This window comes from Mauremys mutica, chromosome 19 (assembly GCF_020497125.1).
Source record: "Mauremys mutica isolate MM-2020 ecotype Southern chromosome 19, ASM2049712v1, whole genome shotgun sequence".
Taxonomy (NCBI): Eukaryota; Metazoa; Chordata; order Testudines; family Geoemydidae; genus Mauremys; species Mauremys mutica.
Window position 1 is genome coordinate 3935496 of NC_059090.1, and position 16348 is coordinate 3951843.

At 57.8% G+C, this 16348-nt stretch overlaps 1 protein-coding gene across 1 annotated transcript; it reads left to right on the forward strand.

The window, feature by feature from the left end:
- The first annotated feature begins 712 nt into the window (after positions 1-712).
- VPS37D (VPS37D subunit of ESCRT-I) lies at positions 713-14577 on the forward strand. The gene is made up of 4 exons (XM_044993360.1): positions 713-848; positions 9137-9308; positions 9586-9668; positions 13152-14577. The coding sequence occupies exons 1-4, from the start codon at positions 720-722 to the stop codon at positions 13656-13658; spliced, it is 891 nt and encodes a 296-aa protein (XP_044849295.1). The 5' UTR covers positions 713-719; the 3' UTR covers positions 13659-14577.
- The last annotated feature ends 1771 nt before the right edge of the window (positions 14578-16348 follow it).

A 16348-nucleotide genomic window follows, 5' to 3' on the forward strand; every position in this document is an offset into this window, starting at 1 on the left:
TGCAACCTTAAATATGTCCCTTTAATGTCACAGAGCGAGAAACTGGAGACAGGCAGAGCCCTTCCAGCGGGACAGCTCCAGGCACGACCCTCACTGCAAGGCAGAGGGGAAGGCAGGTGCATGCCGACCTGCCCGGCCAGCCATAGAGCCCAGGCAGGGGCGGCTCTAGGAATCCGGCCGCCCCAAGCAGGGCGGCATGCCACAGGGGGCGCGCTGCCGGGCGCTGGTCCCGCGGCTCTGGAGGATCTCTCGCAGACGTGCCTGCGGAAGGTGCGCTGGTCCCGCGGCTCCGGTGGACCTCCCGCAGGCATGACTGCGGAAGGTCCGCCGGAGCCGCCTGCCGCCCTGCTGGCAAAATGCCGCCCCACGCGCGCACTTGGTGCGCTGGGGTCTAGAGCCGGCCCTGAGCCCAGGAGTCCTGGGCCCTGCACCCGCTCCCCGGCGTAGGGTCCTGTGGCCTCCCAGCAGCTGGGCTGAGCTTCCCCTGAAGCCCTGGCAGCCCCGGGGCTGCTCCACGTAGGAAGGGGGCGATGGCACCAGCTGCCCAGGCAGCACTGAGGAGCGAGCCCCCGCTCCCGGCGCACAGGGGCTCCTTGCTGCGCTCGCCCCAGCAGTGCCCGCCCACAGGGGCGCGGCCCCTTTAAGAGCCCCCGCGGCGCCCCCTGGCGGGCCGGGTCGGTGCGGCCGCAGCCCGCTCCCCGCGGACGGCTCGGGGCGGCATGTACCGGGGCAGGGGCGCGCGGGCGGCCGAGCCCGGCTCCCCGGGGCTCAGCACCGCGCAGCTCCGCGGCCTGCTGCAGGACGAGCCGCAGCTGGAGCGCATCGTGCGGCTGAGCATGAGCAGGAAGGTACCGGCGCCGGGCGGGGCTGGGGCCGGGCGCCGGCTGGGGCCGCCCGTCTCCTCGGGTCCTTTCCCCGGTGCCTCCCTCCGCCTGCGCCCCCCCCCCCCCGTTCCTTCTCTCTCCATCCCCCGGCTGCTTCCCTCGTTCTCCCCGTCCCAGCGTCCCGCCCCCTTCCAGCCCCCCAGATCTTCCCCCAGCTCCAGCCCCCCGGTGCTTCCCCCAGCTCCAGCCCCCCGGTGCTTCGCCCCCGTCCCTCCCCTCGAGCTCCTTCCCGCCCCGTCCCCTTTCTTCCCCCGGGCTCCTTTCCTCCTATGCCCTGTCCCCCCCCCATCCCCTCAGCACCTCCCCCCCGTTCCCCTCCACCCCCCCATTCCCCCCATCCCCCTCCTTCCTCCCTGCATCCCCCCGGGCTCCTTTCCTCCCATACCCTGCCCCCCCCATCCCCTCAGCACCTTCCCCCCCCCATACTCTGCCCCCCCCATGCCCCATCCCCCTCCTTCCTCCCTGCATCCCCCCGGGCTCCTTTCCTCCTATGCCTTGCCCCCCCCATCCCCTCAGCACCTTCCCCTCCCCCCCATTCCCCTGCATCCCCCCGGGCTCCTTTCCTCCTATGCCCTGTCCACCCCCATTCCCCCAGCTCCTTCCCCCCCCCCCCGTACCCTATTCCCCTCCACCCCACCATCCCCTGGCTTCTTTCCTCCCATGCCCTGTCACCCTCCATGGGCCGTCCCTCTCCTCCCGGTTTGGCCTGGCCACACTCTGGGGCTGCCCGGGGGAAGGGATGGGGGTGCGCCAGGTGGGGCTCAGATGCTGTGGGGATGAAGGTGAGATCACACCTGGCTGGCAGACAGGCAGGTGCTGTGAGAGTCTGCACTGCAGCCCCTTACCCAGGTGATGGGGGCCAGGCTGGGCTCCCCAACACTCTGTCCGCAGGGATCAGCCAGGGGGGAAATGGTGACAAGACTCATTTAATGTAAACAACACCAGCATCCTTCGTATCTCCCCGGCAGTCTCCCGGGCGGGCGGGCCCTGTGGCAAGGCCTGGCTGAGCCTCTCAAGGCACCGCTGGGGCGAGCACACAGCTGCGGCGACTTCCCCCCCCCCCCCCCCGAGCTTAGTGGGACCAAACACTCCTCCCACTCAGCCCCTAGCCTGCGGGGGAAGGCTGGGGCAGACTCCATCCTGTAAACTCACCCCCAGCTGCTCCCGTCCTCCCCTGGTCTGGGTGTGCGGGAGTCCGGGGGGGGGCTTTTGTCTGCTCCCATTTGGCACCTTAGAGGTGGCTTCCCAAATCTCTCACCCCTTCTGCCCCAGGCCAGATCCTGGGCCTTGCTAGGCACCATGCTTTCCTCCTCAGCCCCTCTGAGAGCTGATCCCTCTGCCACCACCTAGCACTGCCGCTGTTGGTCTTGTGCCACAGAGAGTGCCAGGCTAGGGCAGCTGCCAGGAGGGGAGGGAGGCAGGCAGGCAGGCCACATGCAGCCGGCACTTCCATGGGGAGAATTGTCCTGCAAGGCTCAGGATCTGGCATCCCCGGGACCTGGGTTAAGAAGAAGAGGTAGGAGACCAGTAGAGGGGAACACCAGCTGTGGGAGCCTAGAGCCTTTTTCTTCCTTGTCTCCCCACAGTGACCAGCACCTGCTGCCTCATACCTCTTCCTGGTCATGCTGGAGATGTTGGGGGAGGTGATGCTGTATTGGGCCTTGAGTCTCTTCACGGCGTGGCTGGCCCAGATAGTGGGTCAATAATATACCAGTGAAATGCAGAAACCCGTATTAATGTTGCAAATGGAAACATGTCAGGCCAAGAAATGCAGAAGTCCGCACTCCCAAATGTTATCGCTTCACCCATATTACACATAGGGAGTATTTTTGGTTTCTAGGTAGGCTGTTAAACATTTACTTCAAGCTGCACAGGATGTGCTGTGTGGGCTCTGAGGCCCGTGACGCTTTCATTTCCTGAGTGTGCTGTGGTTTAATTTTCAACATCGAAGTTATATCAATGAGGTCCTTTGCCTTTTGTTGTTTAATTCGTAATCAATGGCCAAGTAAAGCTGTATGAAGATCAATATCGCAGGAATTCTTGAATACATTTTATCTTCAGAGAAGCAAAGAATCCTGTGGCACCTTATAGACTAGCAGACGTTTTGCAGCGTGAGCTTTCGTGGGTGAATACCCACTTCTTCGGATTCACCCATGAAAGCTCATGCTGCAAAACGTCTGTTAGTCTATAAGATGCCACAGGATTCTTTGCAGCTTCTACAGAACCAGACTAACACGGCTACCCCTCTGATACTATCTTCAGAGAGAAGTCCTCAGGCAAGGACTTATCGAAGGATAACAAGGAAAAACCATTCAAAATTAATTTAAAAAAAAAATCTTACGCAAGTCTCAAAAAAGCAGTTGAATTTGCTCAAATTGATACAAGACTAATTGTTAAATAGAGATGAGATTAGTCGTCTAAGAAGGATCAAATAAAAAATGAATGGGAGCTAATGGAACCCAGAAAGTTTTTCCCATTGTCGTACTCAGAAGACATGTCATGCTTTTGAGCTTTGATTAATCCAAGCTTGGCAGGGAAGAGAAAGGAGGGCAAGAAATCAAAAGCATCCTTAAGCAAAAATAGTTGTTTCCATCTAGCGTGGGTGGCTTTAGATATATTTGGAAAGATATTTCTTGTTATCATACATAATGTTTCCATCTTTTTCTTGACTATGACCATACTCCTCATCTCAAAAAATGTGTAAATGTTACAATAATAGGACGGAGGGAGAATAGATTTGTCTAAAGATTTCAGTGCAGAACCTTTATTGGATATCTTGAAAATCTTAGCTAGCCAGAGGAGAGGATTACAGTCTAGCAAAGAATTTAATAACAGGGAGAGTTAGAAGCTCCCCACCCAGATATCAAAGCCAAATCCAATATTCTTGCTTCAATCGTCTCGATTTGATATATTCCAAGGTAGTGAGGAATTACCTTTAATTCAGACTCTAGTTTAGTATCTTGATACTTCCTGTGCTTCCATATCAACAAGATCCTTCTCTGTCATTTGGACTCGAGTTTGTCTGGGAGATTTACAGTGTTGACTTTGTCACCTAAAGATTTGCTAATTACCGGGTAGAAGCATGGGGAGCTGTGGGAATTGGTCTGAAGTCATTACTAGATACAGTAACTTGTTCAAAAGAGATGGACTTTCTATTAGCCACCCTGACTACTCATAGTGCTAAAAAGCTAATGGAGGCTATGGCGAGGATTGGAGCTACCAAGGGAGCTTGCCTTGGGCTGGGTAATTAGGCAGGAAGAGTCGCCATGGTCCAAAGAGCTCCCCATCATCTCCAGCTAGACCAGCAAAATATTCCAAATTGTAGGCCTAGGTCAGCATGGGGAAAAGCCTAGGTGTGAAGGGAGAAAAGGGATCCCTCTCCCAAAGCCAGTGTTCCCCTCCAGAGGCCTGCTTGCCCTTTTTTGAAATATATAGATTAACGTGAGGGTACTGCAGGGGGTCTGTCGGCCCCACTGATCAACTCCTCCCTATCCATCCCAGTGCCTCCTGCATGCCACGAAAGAGCTGTTCAGTGGCGGGCAGGGGGTGCTGGGAGGGATGGGGCATGCTCGGGGAAGGGGGCGGAAAGAGGAGGGGCAGAGATGGGGCCTTGGGGGAGGAGTGGAGTGGGGGCGGGGTCTGGGGCTGAGCGGGGGTCTTGGGAGTCTGCAAAAATTTTAAATCAAAATGGGGGTCCTTGGGCTGCTAAAGTTTGAGAACTGCTGATCTAGATCAGTGGTCTCCAAAGGGGGTGCGCAAGAGGATCCTTGGGGGTGCGGCAGGAGGAGCCCTTTTTTTTTGCTTCAGCAGTTCGGGTGGGAGTCCGAGGTTTTTGTTTGTTTGTTTGTTTTTGCAGGTGGTACGTGCTCAAAATTTTTTTACTGATAGGGGTGTGCGATCAAAAAAGTTTGGAGACCACTGATCTAGATCATAGGTTCCAAGGCCAGATGGGACCATTGTGACCAGCTAGTTTGACCTCCTGTATTACACAGGCCAGAGACCTGCCCCAAGTAATTCCTGTTGCAGATCTGTTATTAAATCAAGATTGGAGGTTTTTCTTATTGCCAGTGTTGGAGAACCCACCATCACCCTTGGTACATTGTTCCAGTGGTTAATTAGCCTCTTTCCCAAAGCCGGTTCCTCCCCACCCTTTGGTACGGTGGGGGCATCACTGAAAACAACCCCGGAGGAAGTGCTGTGTGGATCTTTCTGTCTGCGCTTTGTTGGCTTTCTGGCCAGAGTGTAGAGCCTTGAGGAATTACTGCCAAAGAAATTGCCCCCAGAAGGTGCTGACAGAATGCACCAGCAAATCCTCATGCCCATCACATGGCTTCTAGGACAGACATGAAAAGCAATTCCTCACCCAATATCCCACCCCACCAGCCCAGCTGAGTAATAATTCCCAGGCTGCCACCAACAACTGCAGGGACATGGCATGTCAGTTCCAGGGAGGGTTAGTGTCCAGCAGCCAAGCACCTGCATTTAATGTCCTTGCAGGTGGTACTAATGCAATGTTAAGTCTGCAAGATCAGATATTCCAACACCAGAATATTCCCAAAGTTCAGGTTGTTTGGGAAATGTTAACTTGTCCCCATTACACCAGTGCTTGAAGAATTCCTAGGGTCCGTGCTTGCAGAGAGTGGAATGTCTCCCTGGTGAGTTTGGAGGCCTGCGCCATCTATTTCTGCAGAGTTTAAGCTGTCAGTAACTGACAAATGAAAATCTTTATGGTTGTGAAGAAAACCTTTCGAAGACAACCAGTGCAGGGCTATGTGACTGAGCCTGCAGTCAGCTCTAGTGCCTCTGCTGCTGCTCTGAGCTTTGCCAAGCAGTTGCAGATTAGTCAGTTATGCAGTGGTTGTTCAGAACCGTTTGGGCATCAGTGATCATAACCAGAACCAACTCAGTTTCACTCTGCTGCTGCTGCTGCTTGGGAAAGCTACAGAGGCAGATGCTGGAGTTACTCAGGGTAGAGAAATGGGGGCTGGGAGTAGCAGCTGCCTCTCCACCCCTTGATACAGACAGTGCAATGGAGACATCAGCCAGGAGGTTCTGACAAGTCAGGGGGGACAAGACAAGAATCTCCTTTTACCTTCAAGCAGCTGAGGGGGAAGTGAGAGTGCTTCAAATTACAGTAACTCCTCACTTAACGTTGTAGTTATGTTCCTGAAAAATGCGACTTTAAGTGAAACGATGTTAAGTGATTCCAATTTCCCCATAAAAATTAATGTAAATGAGGGGGTTAGGTTCCAGGGAATTTTTTTCACCAGACAAAAGACTATATTATATTGTCGTAACTATAAAGGGAAGGGAACAGCCCTCCTGTGTACAATACTATAAAATCCCTCCTGGCCAGAGACACCAAAATCCTTTTACCTGTAAAGGGTTAAGAAGCTCAGGTAACCTGGCTGACACCTGACCCAAAGGACCAATGAGGGGACAAGATACTTTCAAATCTTGGTGGGGGGAGGCTTTTGTTTGTGCTCTTTGTTTTGGGGGTTGTTCGCTCTTGGGACTAAGAGGGACCAGACATCAATCCAGGCTCTCCAAACCTTTCTGAACCAGTCTCTCATATTTCAAACTTGTAAGTAACAGCCAGGCAAGGCGTGTTAGGTTTATCTTTGTTTTCCCAACTTGTAAATGTTCCTTTTTGCTGAGAGGATTTTACCTCTGTTTGCTGTAACTTTGAACCTAAGGCTAGAGGGGGTTCCTCTGGGCTCTTTGAATCTGATTACCCTGTAAAGTTATTTTCCATCCTGATTTTACAGAGATGATTTTTACCTTTCTTTCTTTAATTAAAAGCCTTATTTTTAAGAACCTGATTGATTTTTTCCTTGTTTTAAGATCCAAGGGGGTTGGATGTGCACTCACCAGGAATTGGTGGGGGGAAAGGAGGGGGAATGGTTACTTTCTCCTTGTTTTAAGGTCCAGGGGTTTGGATCTGTGTTCATCAGGAACTTGGTGGAGAAGTCTCTCAAGGCTACTGGAAGGAAGATAGTCTGGGGGGAAGGTAGACAGAGTTTCCCAAATAACTCTTGAAGGATTTGGGTGGTGGCAGCAAAACCAGATCTAAGCTGGTAATTAAGCTTAGAGGTTCTCATGCAGGTCCCCACATCTGTACCCTAGAGTTCAGAGTGGGGAAGGATCTCTCTCTCACACACACACACACACACTCTTTTAAACAAACAATTTAATACTGACATTAGCTCCCCTCCCCCCCGCACAGCAAGCAGGAGTCTTTGGGAGCAGCTCCAAGGCAGAGGGCAGGAGCAGCACATGGCAGTGGGGGGAGGGACAGCTGCAGTTGCTAGCCTGCTGGGCAGCTGCTGCACAGGGAACTTAGGGGAGCTGATGGGGGGCTGCTGGTCCCTCCTTGGTTAGTCCATCGATCCGATGATGACAAAAGGCTGCCGGTCCACCCCGGTTCCAAGCCCCCACCAGCGAGCTGCAACGGGCTGCTCTTCCTGCAAGCAGTGGACAAAGCAGGCGGCTGCCAAACGACTTTAGAAGGGAGCATTGCACAACTTTAAACGAGCACGTTCCCTAATTGATCAGCAACAAAACAAGGTTATCTGGAATGACTTTAAGTGAGGAGTTACTGTAATCAGACACAATTTATCTGAGCCAGAGGATGACATGAAAAGTGGAGCCTCAGCATGATCTGGGGCTGACATCCTGCTAGAAATCCCTGCACCAGCCGCTGGGCGAACAGGGAAGCTGGGCTGCTGACTTGACCCTGCAGGTAGTTACCCTCCCCTCTTCTGACCGCCAGACCCCTGGCTAGTAGATGACCAGTTCACTTTCCGGGCTCTGCGCAGGAATGCTAGTGCCACTAGAATTAATTGTGAAGGTTTGTTAGGCTCTGATGTGCTGGGATATGTTCCTGGAGAATCAGGTCAGATTATTTTTAGTCTTTCTCAGCCTGTTTTCCAGCATCTCTTCCCCAGGCCTGTCAGAAAGCAAACCCATCTCTCTGGTTGGCTCGTGCCTGTGGGTGGGGGGAATAGGGGGTGTTAGCCTGTTTAGCCCTGGGAGAAGCTGTCTGGCTCATTCAAGATGTGTGGAGTTGTCATAGGTCTCACCCCCACTTAGAGCTGTTGGGTTCCAAAGTGGGGACCTGCCTTGGTTTCCCTCTAAACTAAAATCCTAGTTTAGATCTAGTAAAAGCTGCCACCAGTCAGTTTTTAAGTGTCTGACACACTCCCTGTTCCCCCAAAAACTTCCCCTGGGGAACACAGATCCAAACACCTTGAATCTCACCAGAGAGAGAGAAACAGCCAGTTCCCCTCCCCCCTTCCCTCTCTCCAGCCTGCTCTGGAGAGATTACCCCGAGTCAAATCCTTGACTCAACACAAAGAGGGACTCACCTCCCCCTCCCCTTCCCTTGAATCTCCACAAGAGAAGGAATTAACCAAGTCCAAAGAAAAGAAAATAATTTATTAAAGAATAAAAAGAAAGTAACTGTCTCTGTGATACCAAGCTGGAACAATACACAGGGTCTAAACTTATCAATCTCTGGAGAGCATTCCCCCTCCCCCTTTCTCAGCAAAAGCAATATCAGCAAACAGGAATAAAGAATTTCCTTTAGCAAACACACAATTGCAAATATAGAAAGCAACTCAAAAGACTAATCCGCCTTTCTAATTAATACTCACTATTAAATAATAGATACTACTCCAGGAGAACTTGGAGACATGACTGACCTCTCTTAGATCCAAAGAGAGCTCTGAGCAAACAAGGAACACAGACAAAGGCTTCCCTCCACAGAGATTTGAAATTATCCTGTTCCTTGATTGGTCCTCTGGTCAGGTGTTTCTCAGGTTACTGAGCTTGTTAACCCTTTCCAGGGAAAAGAGACCTTAACCCTGATCTGTTTATTTATGACAGGAGTTTTTGTGTAATTTCCCCCAGGCCAGTTGGTGTGTGGGGCTCCTACCCATGTGGCTGGATTTTAATGCAGCTGCAGCCTCTCGCCAGGAACTCTTCCCCCCCCCACACCCCCTACTGCTTCTGGGGAAGCCAGGGTGGAGGGATCAGAATGGTACTGAGAGGCGGAGCTGGTAAAAGGTATTTTGATGAGGAGCTGGCTGCTCTGGCCAGTGCTCTGGTTAACACCCTCTGTACTGGGCTGGCTGAGCTGTGATGGGCTGGTCAGTGGGGCTAGCAGTGTGCTGAGGGTGGGGTTAGGCCCTGCAGGTGGGGTTGGCATCGAGGTGGGGGGTGGCTAGCTCTGAGCTATGATGTCCCTACAGTTTCAGAGCTTGCAGCTGGAGCGGGAAATGTGCCTGGCTTCGAACTATGCCCTGGCCAAGGAGAACCTGTCCCTGCAGCCGCGGCTGGAGAACGGCAAAGCCTCACTGGCCATAAAGTACCAGGAGCTGCGGGAGACGAGGGAGGCGTGTCAGGAAAAGCAGCAGCGAGTGGGTGAGTGGAGCCACCCTGTGTCCCCGGGGGCTGCTGTCCCCAGGCTCTGGCTCTGGGATGCAGAGGGGGAGTCGGTTCTGGCCTGTCACTCACTGGCTGGGCCCTGCCTTGATGGCCATTGCGGGAGGAGCTTTTGGCTCACCAAGTGACGGCCCCCCAAGGGCAGGAACAGGCTGGGCGATGGGCTCGGAGGCGTCTCCTTGGACTGGCCGGAGGGGGTGGCTGGAGGCTCCATTGTTTCTATGCCCCTGGCTGAAGCTGCTCTGCCCCCATGCAGAGACCTGCCTGAGGAAGTGGAGCCCGCAGAGCGCCCTGAGCCAGCTCCAAGCCGCGCTGGATGCAGCCGAGGCGGAGTCGGAGGTGAGTTTGCAGGACCTGCTTTGCCATTGACCTGCCTGACTCCGGTCACCTTGTAGCTACTCAGCTTCCCCCCACGCAGTCCCTGGGACGTCCCAGCAGGGCTGGATTAACTTTTTGTGGGCCCCCCTGGGGCAAGGTGCAGGGGGGCGGGATGGTCAGTCATCAGAGTGACGGGTGGGCTGGGGGCTATGAGGCACAGCGTGGGGGGGGGCGCCCCGCTCCGCGCAGCCCAGCAGGAGGGCGCTGTTTATGAACCTGCAGCTGCCAGACACACACTGGCCTGCCCAGCCCTGTGCTGCCAGCCCCTTCCCCTGGGGGGTGGGCCCGCACCACACCGCCCACCTGCCAAGTGCCCCACCCTTATGCCAGTGCCCCCTCGCCCAGACACCTCCACCACAGATCTCTGTGCCCAGCCCCCAGCCCTCCCAGAGACATCCCCGCTGGCCTCCCACCACAACTGCGCAGCACCCTGCACACCACAGCCCTCGCCCAGCGCCCCCCATAGACCTGCCCCCTCCCCACCCCCTTCCTCACAGACCCACCATCACAGCTACACAACACCCTGCACACCACACCCCTCGCCCAGCACCCCCCATAGACCTGCCCCCTCCCCACCCCCTTCCTCACAGACCCACCATCACAGCTACACAACACCCTGCACACCTCGCCCAGCGCCCCCCATAGACCTGCCCAGTGCCCACCCCCTTCCTCACAGACCCACCATCACAGCTACACAACACCCTGCACACCACACCCCTCGCCCAGCTCCCCCCATAGACCTGCCCCCTCCCCACCCCCTTCCTCACAGACCCACCATCACAGCTACACATCACCCTGCACACCTCGCCCAGCGCCCCCCATAGACCTGCCCAGTGCCCACCCCCTTCCTCACAGACCCACCATCACAGCTACACAACACCCTGCACACCACACCCCTCGCCCAGCGCCCCCCATAGACCTGCCCAGTGCCCACCCCCTTCCTCACAGACCCACCATCACAGCTACACAGCACCCTGCACACCACACCCCTCGCCCAGCGCCCCCCATAGACCTGCCCAGTGCCCACCCCCTTCCTCACAGACCCACCATCACAGCTAGAAAGCACCCTGCACACCACACCCCTCGCCCAGCACCCCCCATAGACCTGCCCCCTCCCCACCCCCTTCCTCACAGACCCACCATCACAGCTACACAACACCCTGCACACCACACCCCTCACCCAGTGCCCCCCAGAGACCTGCCCACCCCCTTCCTCACAGACCCACCATCACAGCTACACAACACCCTGCACACCTCGCCCAGCGCCCCCCATAGACCTGCCCCCTCCCCACCCCCTTCCTCACAGACCCACCATCACAGCTACACAGCACCCTGCACACCACACCTCTCGCCCAGCACCCGCCATAGATCTGCCCAGTGCCCACCCCCTTCCTCACAGACCCACCATCACAGCTACACAACACCCTGCCCACCACACCCCTCGCCCAGCGCCCTCCATAGACCTGCCCCCTCCCCACCCCCTTCCTCTCAGACCCCCCAGCCCAGCTACACAACACCCACCACACCGCACCCCTCGCCCAGCGCCCCCCATAGACCTGCCCCCTCCCCACCCCCTTCCTCACAGACCCACCATCACAGCTACACAACACCCCATATTCGTAAGGGGATTCTGCACCAAACAATTTAAAATTCTGCCACAAATAAAATTCCCCCCCCCCCCCCCAGCACTCACCAGCAGCGCAGCTGGGAGCCAGCGGCACAGAGCGGGCTGGGGCTGGGGCTGGGTCGCTCCACTTACCGCTGCCCAGTGAGTGCCGGGTGGGCCCGACCCCTGCTGCAGTGCTCAGGGGAAGGGGTGGAATGGGGGTGGGGTTGGGGCGGAGCGGGGGTGGGAAGAGGCGGGGGCGGAGCAGGGGTGGAATGGGGGGAGGGGCGGAGCAGGGGTGGGAAGAGGCGGGGGTGGAGCAGGGGTGGAATGGGGGGAGGGGCGGAGCAGGGGTGGGAAGAGGCGGGGGCGGAGCAGGGGTGGAATGGGGGGGAGGGGCGGAGCAGGGGTGGGAAGAGGCGGGGGCGGAGCAGGGGTGGAATGGGGGGGCGGAGCAGGGGTGGGAAGAGGCGGGGGTGGAATGGAGGCGGGGCAGGGCAGAGCAGAGCAAGGGTGGAATGGAGGTGAGGTGGGGGCGGAGCAGGGGTGGGAAGGAGCAGGGGTGGACGTAGGGAAGGGGCGGGGGCGGAGCAGGGGTGGGAAGGGGCGGGGGCGGAGCAGGGGTGGAAGGTCGGGGGGGCCGAGCAGGGGTGGAATGGGGGGAGGGGCCGAGCAGGGGTGGGAGGTGGGGGGGGTGGAGCAGGGGTGGAATGGGGGGAGGGGCGGAGCAGGGGTGGGCAGAGGCGGGGGCGGAGGAGGGGTGGAATGGGGGGGAGGGGCGGAGCAGGGGTGGGAAGAGGCGGGGGCGGAGCAGGGGTGGAATGGGGGGGCGGAGCAGGGGGGGGAAGAGGCGGGGGTGGAATGGAGGCGGGGCAGGGCAGAGCAGAGCAAGGGTGGAATGGAGGTGAGGTGGGGGCGGAGCAGGGGTGGGAAGGAGCAGGGGGGGAATGAGGGAAGGGGCGGGGGCGGACCCGGGGTGGGAAGGGGGGGGGGCGGAGCAGCGGTCGACGGTCGGGGGGTCCGTGCAGGGGTGGAATGGGGGGGGGGGCCGAGCAGGGGTGGGAGGTGGGGGGGGCCGAGCAGGGGTGGAATGGGGGGAGGGGCGGCGCCGGGGTGGAATGGGGGGAGGGTTGGGGCAGAGCAGGGGTGGAATGGGGGGAGGGGCGGAGCAGGGGTGGGATGTGGGGAGGGGCGGAGCAGGGGTGGAATGGGGGTGGGGTTGGGGCAGAGCAGGGGTGGAATGGGGGGAGGGGCGGAGCAGGGGTGGAATGGGGGGAGGGGCGGAGCAGGGGTGGGAAGGGGCGGGGGCAGAGCAGGGGTGGAATGTGGGGAGGGGCGGAGCAGGGGTGAGGAGGGGCGGGGGGGCGGAGCAGGGGTGGAAGGTGGGGGGGGCGAGCAGAGGTGGGAGGTGGGGGGGCGGAGCAGGGGGGGCTTTCCTAGCCAGCTGGGGGATCGGACTGGCTGGGGCCCTTCTGACTCTGAGCCCGGTGCCCCGGGCAGTACTGTCTGTCAGCGATGGGAGCTGCGTGGAGCTGGCCACCGAGCCACGTGTCACCTGCGTCCTCTCGGGAGCCTGCATGTGCCATGGGTGAAATCCTGACTCTGCTGAAGTCAATCTCAAACCCCCCCTTGACTTCAGGATTTCACCCCCAAAGCACCCTCTCCTACGGCTGCCCTGTTGGGTTCCTGGGGATTCCCTGCTGCTCTGCATGGTTCCTGCCTACTCTCTGGCTCATGGTTGCTGTAGGTCTCCGGGGTCCCATGGGCCCTCCCAGATTTGCGTGTTCCTGCCCCCCACCCCCAGCCCAGGCTGACACCCCATTCTCCGTGCCCCACAGGCGCAGGTGGAGATGTTCCTGGGCCGGGAGCTGCCCCTGGATGCCTTCCTGGAATTCTTTCAGGAGAGCCGCATGCTGTCCCATCTCCGCAGGACACAGGTGGAGAAACTGGAGCAGCTTCTGCGGAAGGAGAAGCAGCCCAGGGGGCTCCCCACGTGCTGCGAGGGGCAGCGACCTGCCCTGCTGAGCCCAGCCCGAGCCCAAGTTGCCCTGGTGCAAAACGCAGCCTCTCCCAAGATGTTCCAGCTCCGCTATGGCTACACACCTGCCCTGCTTGTCCCCTCTGACGCCATCATACCATTCCCTGTGCCCGTTGCCCCTCCCAGCCGAAACCTGCCTCCCCTGGCCTCTTGCTCAGGCCAGTCGCCACCGTCTCACTCCAGCATCCCATGCCTGGGCTCCCCTCTGCGTCTGATTGGACACATCCCCCTGCTCAGCCCGCGGCCTTTCCGCGTGCAGCATGCGCACCTGTCTTACCCACAGAAGCAGGAGCCGCCTCACCGGTAGCTGTTGGGGCGATGAGATGTCCTCAGACCCGAGTCCTTGACGCACCAGCCGACCAGTGCACGTGAGCTTCCTGTGCTAGAGAACCAATGTGAACCAAACACAGCCCCTGCCAGCTGGGCGGCTCGAAGGCGTCGTTCACTCCCACCCTGGGGTCTCAGGAAGCCTCCAGGGGGCGCTGCAGTCTGCGGGGGTGATGTAATGAACTGCTCCAGGATGCAGCTCGCAGTGGGGTCTGTGTGGCTGCCAGGTGGCCAGAGGGGGGAGCGTCAGAGGCAGCCTGGCAGTGGTTAATTATAATGGGCAGGTGTTGCTAGGGGGAGTTCAGGCTGGGGCGAGGGGGGTTGTCAGATGGCAGTGTCAGTGGGCGCGCAGCAGGCCTGCGGGGGTCGGGGGATATACAGCGTGGGGGGCTGGCTGGCAGATTACAGGCACAGGGCAGGATCCCAGCCGCCCTGCATGGGTTGGAGGTGAATGTGATGAGAGGAGGCTACGGTGACCGGGAGGAGGGCCAGAGCAGGTCCGTGGGGCACAGAGGGGAATGCAGACCCAGGCAGGGGGCTGAGGTTACAGTGAGCAGGATAAGAACAGGGCCATGTGGGGTGCAGACGACTCATGGAAGGAGGGCTCCTGCTGTCTCCCTCCCCTCCCCGCTCTGCCAGCCTGTGGGTGTGAGCGAGAGAGGGGCATGATAGCCGGGGCAGGGCTGTGGGAGGCGTGAGGGGCAGGGCCCTGGTGCCACGCTGTACAGTGCTAGGGCCTCCCAGGCGGGTACGTGGCGGTTTGTCGGGGAACACGGGGCACCAAGATCATTTTCCAAATAAAGGCGCTTTCCAGTCTCTCTTCTTTGCCTGGGGCTTGTGCTGTGGGAGGAGGGGAATTTGCCCTCCCAGGAAGGTCACTGAGTGCCCTTGGCAGCAGGAGGGATCCCAGCATCCAGCACTGAGCCTCGAGGAGGGGGGAGCAGTGCCCCGTGCTGCAGGGAGGAGGGGGCAGGTGGGGCGAGCGCTGTGCTGGGGAGGGAGCCGTTTAATCCTGGCTGGCATTGTGCTGTGCTTGAGGAAATGGAAGGGACGGAGCGGGAGAGGGGGGAGTCTGTGCTGTGGGAAGGGGGGTGGCTGTGGCAGATTGCTCCACAGGGCACCCGGGCACAGCCCTGGGGAAATGGCAGATGCGCTGGGATGTAGGAGGGGCTAATGGATGGGGTGAATGAATTTATCAAAGGGAAATCTTGAAAATCTCCATTGTCCCTGCTCCTCCCTGTGCTGGGAGCTACACCCCTGTCCCCTGGGTGTCCCAGGCCTTGCTGTGATATCCAGACTGCACTGACTCCCTGCTCAGTGCAGCCCAGCAGCCTGCCGCCAGGGACAATGGAGAGAGAGGTCGGTTTGTGGCCCTGTCTGTCGGAGGGATCTCAGGTTTCCCCTAATTGCGGTACCTGCGGGCCCTTCTCCCAGTGGCTCTGCCTCTCTCTCACCCTTCACTCAGTGTGTAATTATGGTAACCAGAGACAGCCCTCTCATCCCTGTGAGCCTCTCTGCATTGGCGGGGGGGAGAGTACCTAGACAGAAGCCTCCCACCCCTGCTGCCCCATGGGCAAGCTCCCAACCCCTTGTGGCCATGGAAGCACTATGGTGGGTCTCACCAAGTGAGGGGCTTTTAACTCCAGTGTCCTGCTGCCAATGTTACATCCCGCTCATGCTTCCCCTGCCATTGGGGCAGCATTGTTATCGCTTACTGCCCTGGCTGAGCCCCCGGGGATGTTCAGCAGTTGGTTGTACTGGATCCCTCATCCTTGTAAGCCAACTGGGGCGGAGCAGTTCCCAGGCACTGGCTCTAGTCCTGCCTCTCAGGCACATTGCCGGGGAGCAGAGACTATCCCTGGCACCGTGGGACCCTGCAGTTCAACTGCCCTCAGCTCTGAGAACCTGCCAAGCCTGTGCGTGCTCTCCCTGGAGTCCATCCTCCATGGGTGCTCGGGGTTCTAATTTAGCTCTTTGGGGACTATGTGACAGGTAAAGCAAGGTACACAGGCTTTGCAAAGGAACTTCTTAGACGTGTGTACACACTTTACTCATAGACAGCACCCACAGTGATGGAAAAACAACAGACATCTGAGTGTAGTTCCCTCCTTCTGGTGTCCTCAGCACTCCTTGGAGTCTTGGGTTCTGGTCCGTGTCCTGCAAGGAAGCCCTGGCAAGATTATGGTGGGGAACTCCAGTGAGCAAGAATATAAGGGGAGAAATGAGGGGGGTATCTGCTACAGGCCACTAGGGCTGGAGAGCAGTGAGACTGAAAAAGCCCTTAGTTCTTAAGGCATATGAAATGAAAGATGAATGAAAGATCATCTTTGAATGAAAGATGATACATACATGTGAGATTTTATCTAAGCAACCAACTATAGCCCAATTTAACCTAAAGATTCCAACCCAAGGAGAAGGTGCCCTAGCTTGGGTTTGTCTGACTGAGACTAAAAGGAAGGCTTGGAATGAGTGATCATGAGCTATTTGTGTACATTTTCATGAGGGAGAATTACAGATTTCAGGAAGCAAATTTTGGGGAATTACCTTGTGTAGCCAGAACCCCCATTGAAAGCTCTTTGAGTGTGCAATGAAGGACTGGGGCCCTTATGAATAAGGAACAAAGGCGAGAAGGCTGGGAATCTTAATTAAAGGGTGACAGACCGTGACTCC

Bases quoted from the DNA above. Each gene is read 5' to 3' on its own strand.
- VPS37D (XM_044993360.1), top strand. From the start codon at position 720: ATGTACCGGGGCAGGGGCGCGCGGGCGGCCGAGCCCGGCTCCCCGGGG. The intron at 849-9,136 runs GTACCGGCGCCG...ATGTCCCTACAG, and splicing joins GGCTGAGCATGAGCAGGAAG to TTTCAGAGCTTGCAGCTGGA. The intron at 9,669-13,151 runs GTGAGTTTGCAG...CGTGCCCCACAG, and splicing joins CAGCCGAGGCGGAGTCGGAG to GCGCAGGTGGAGATGTTCCT.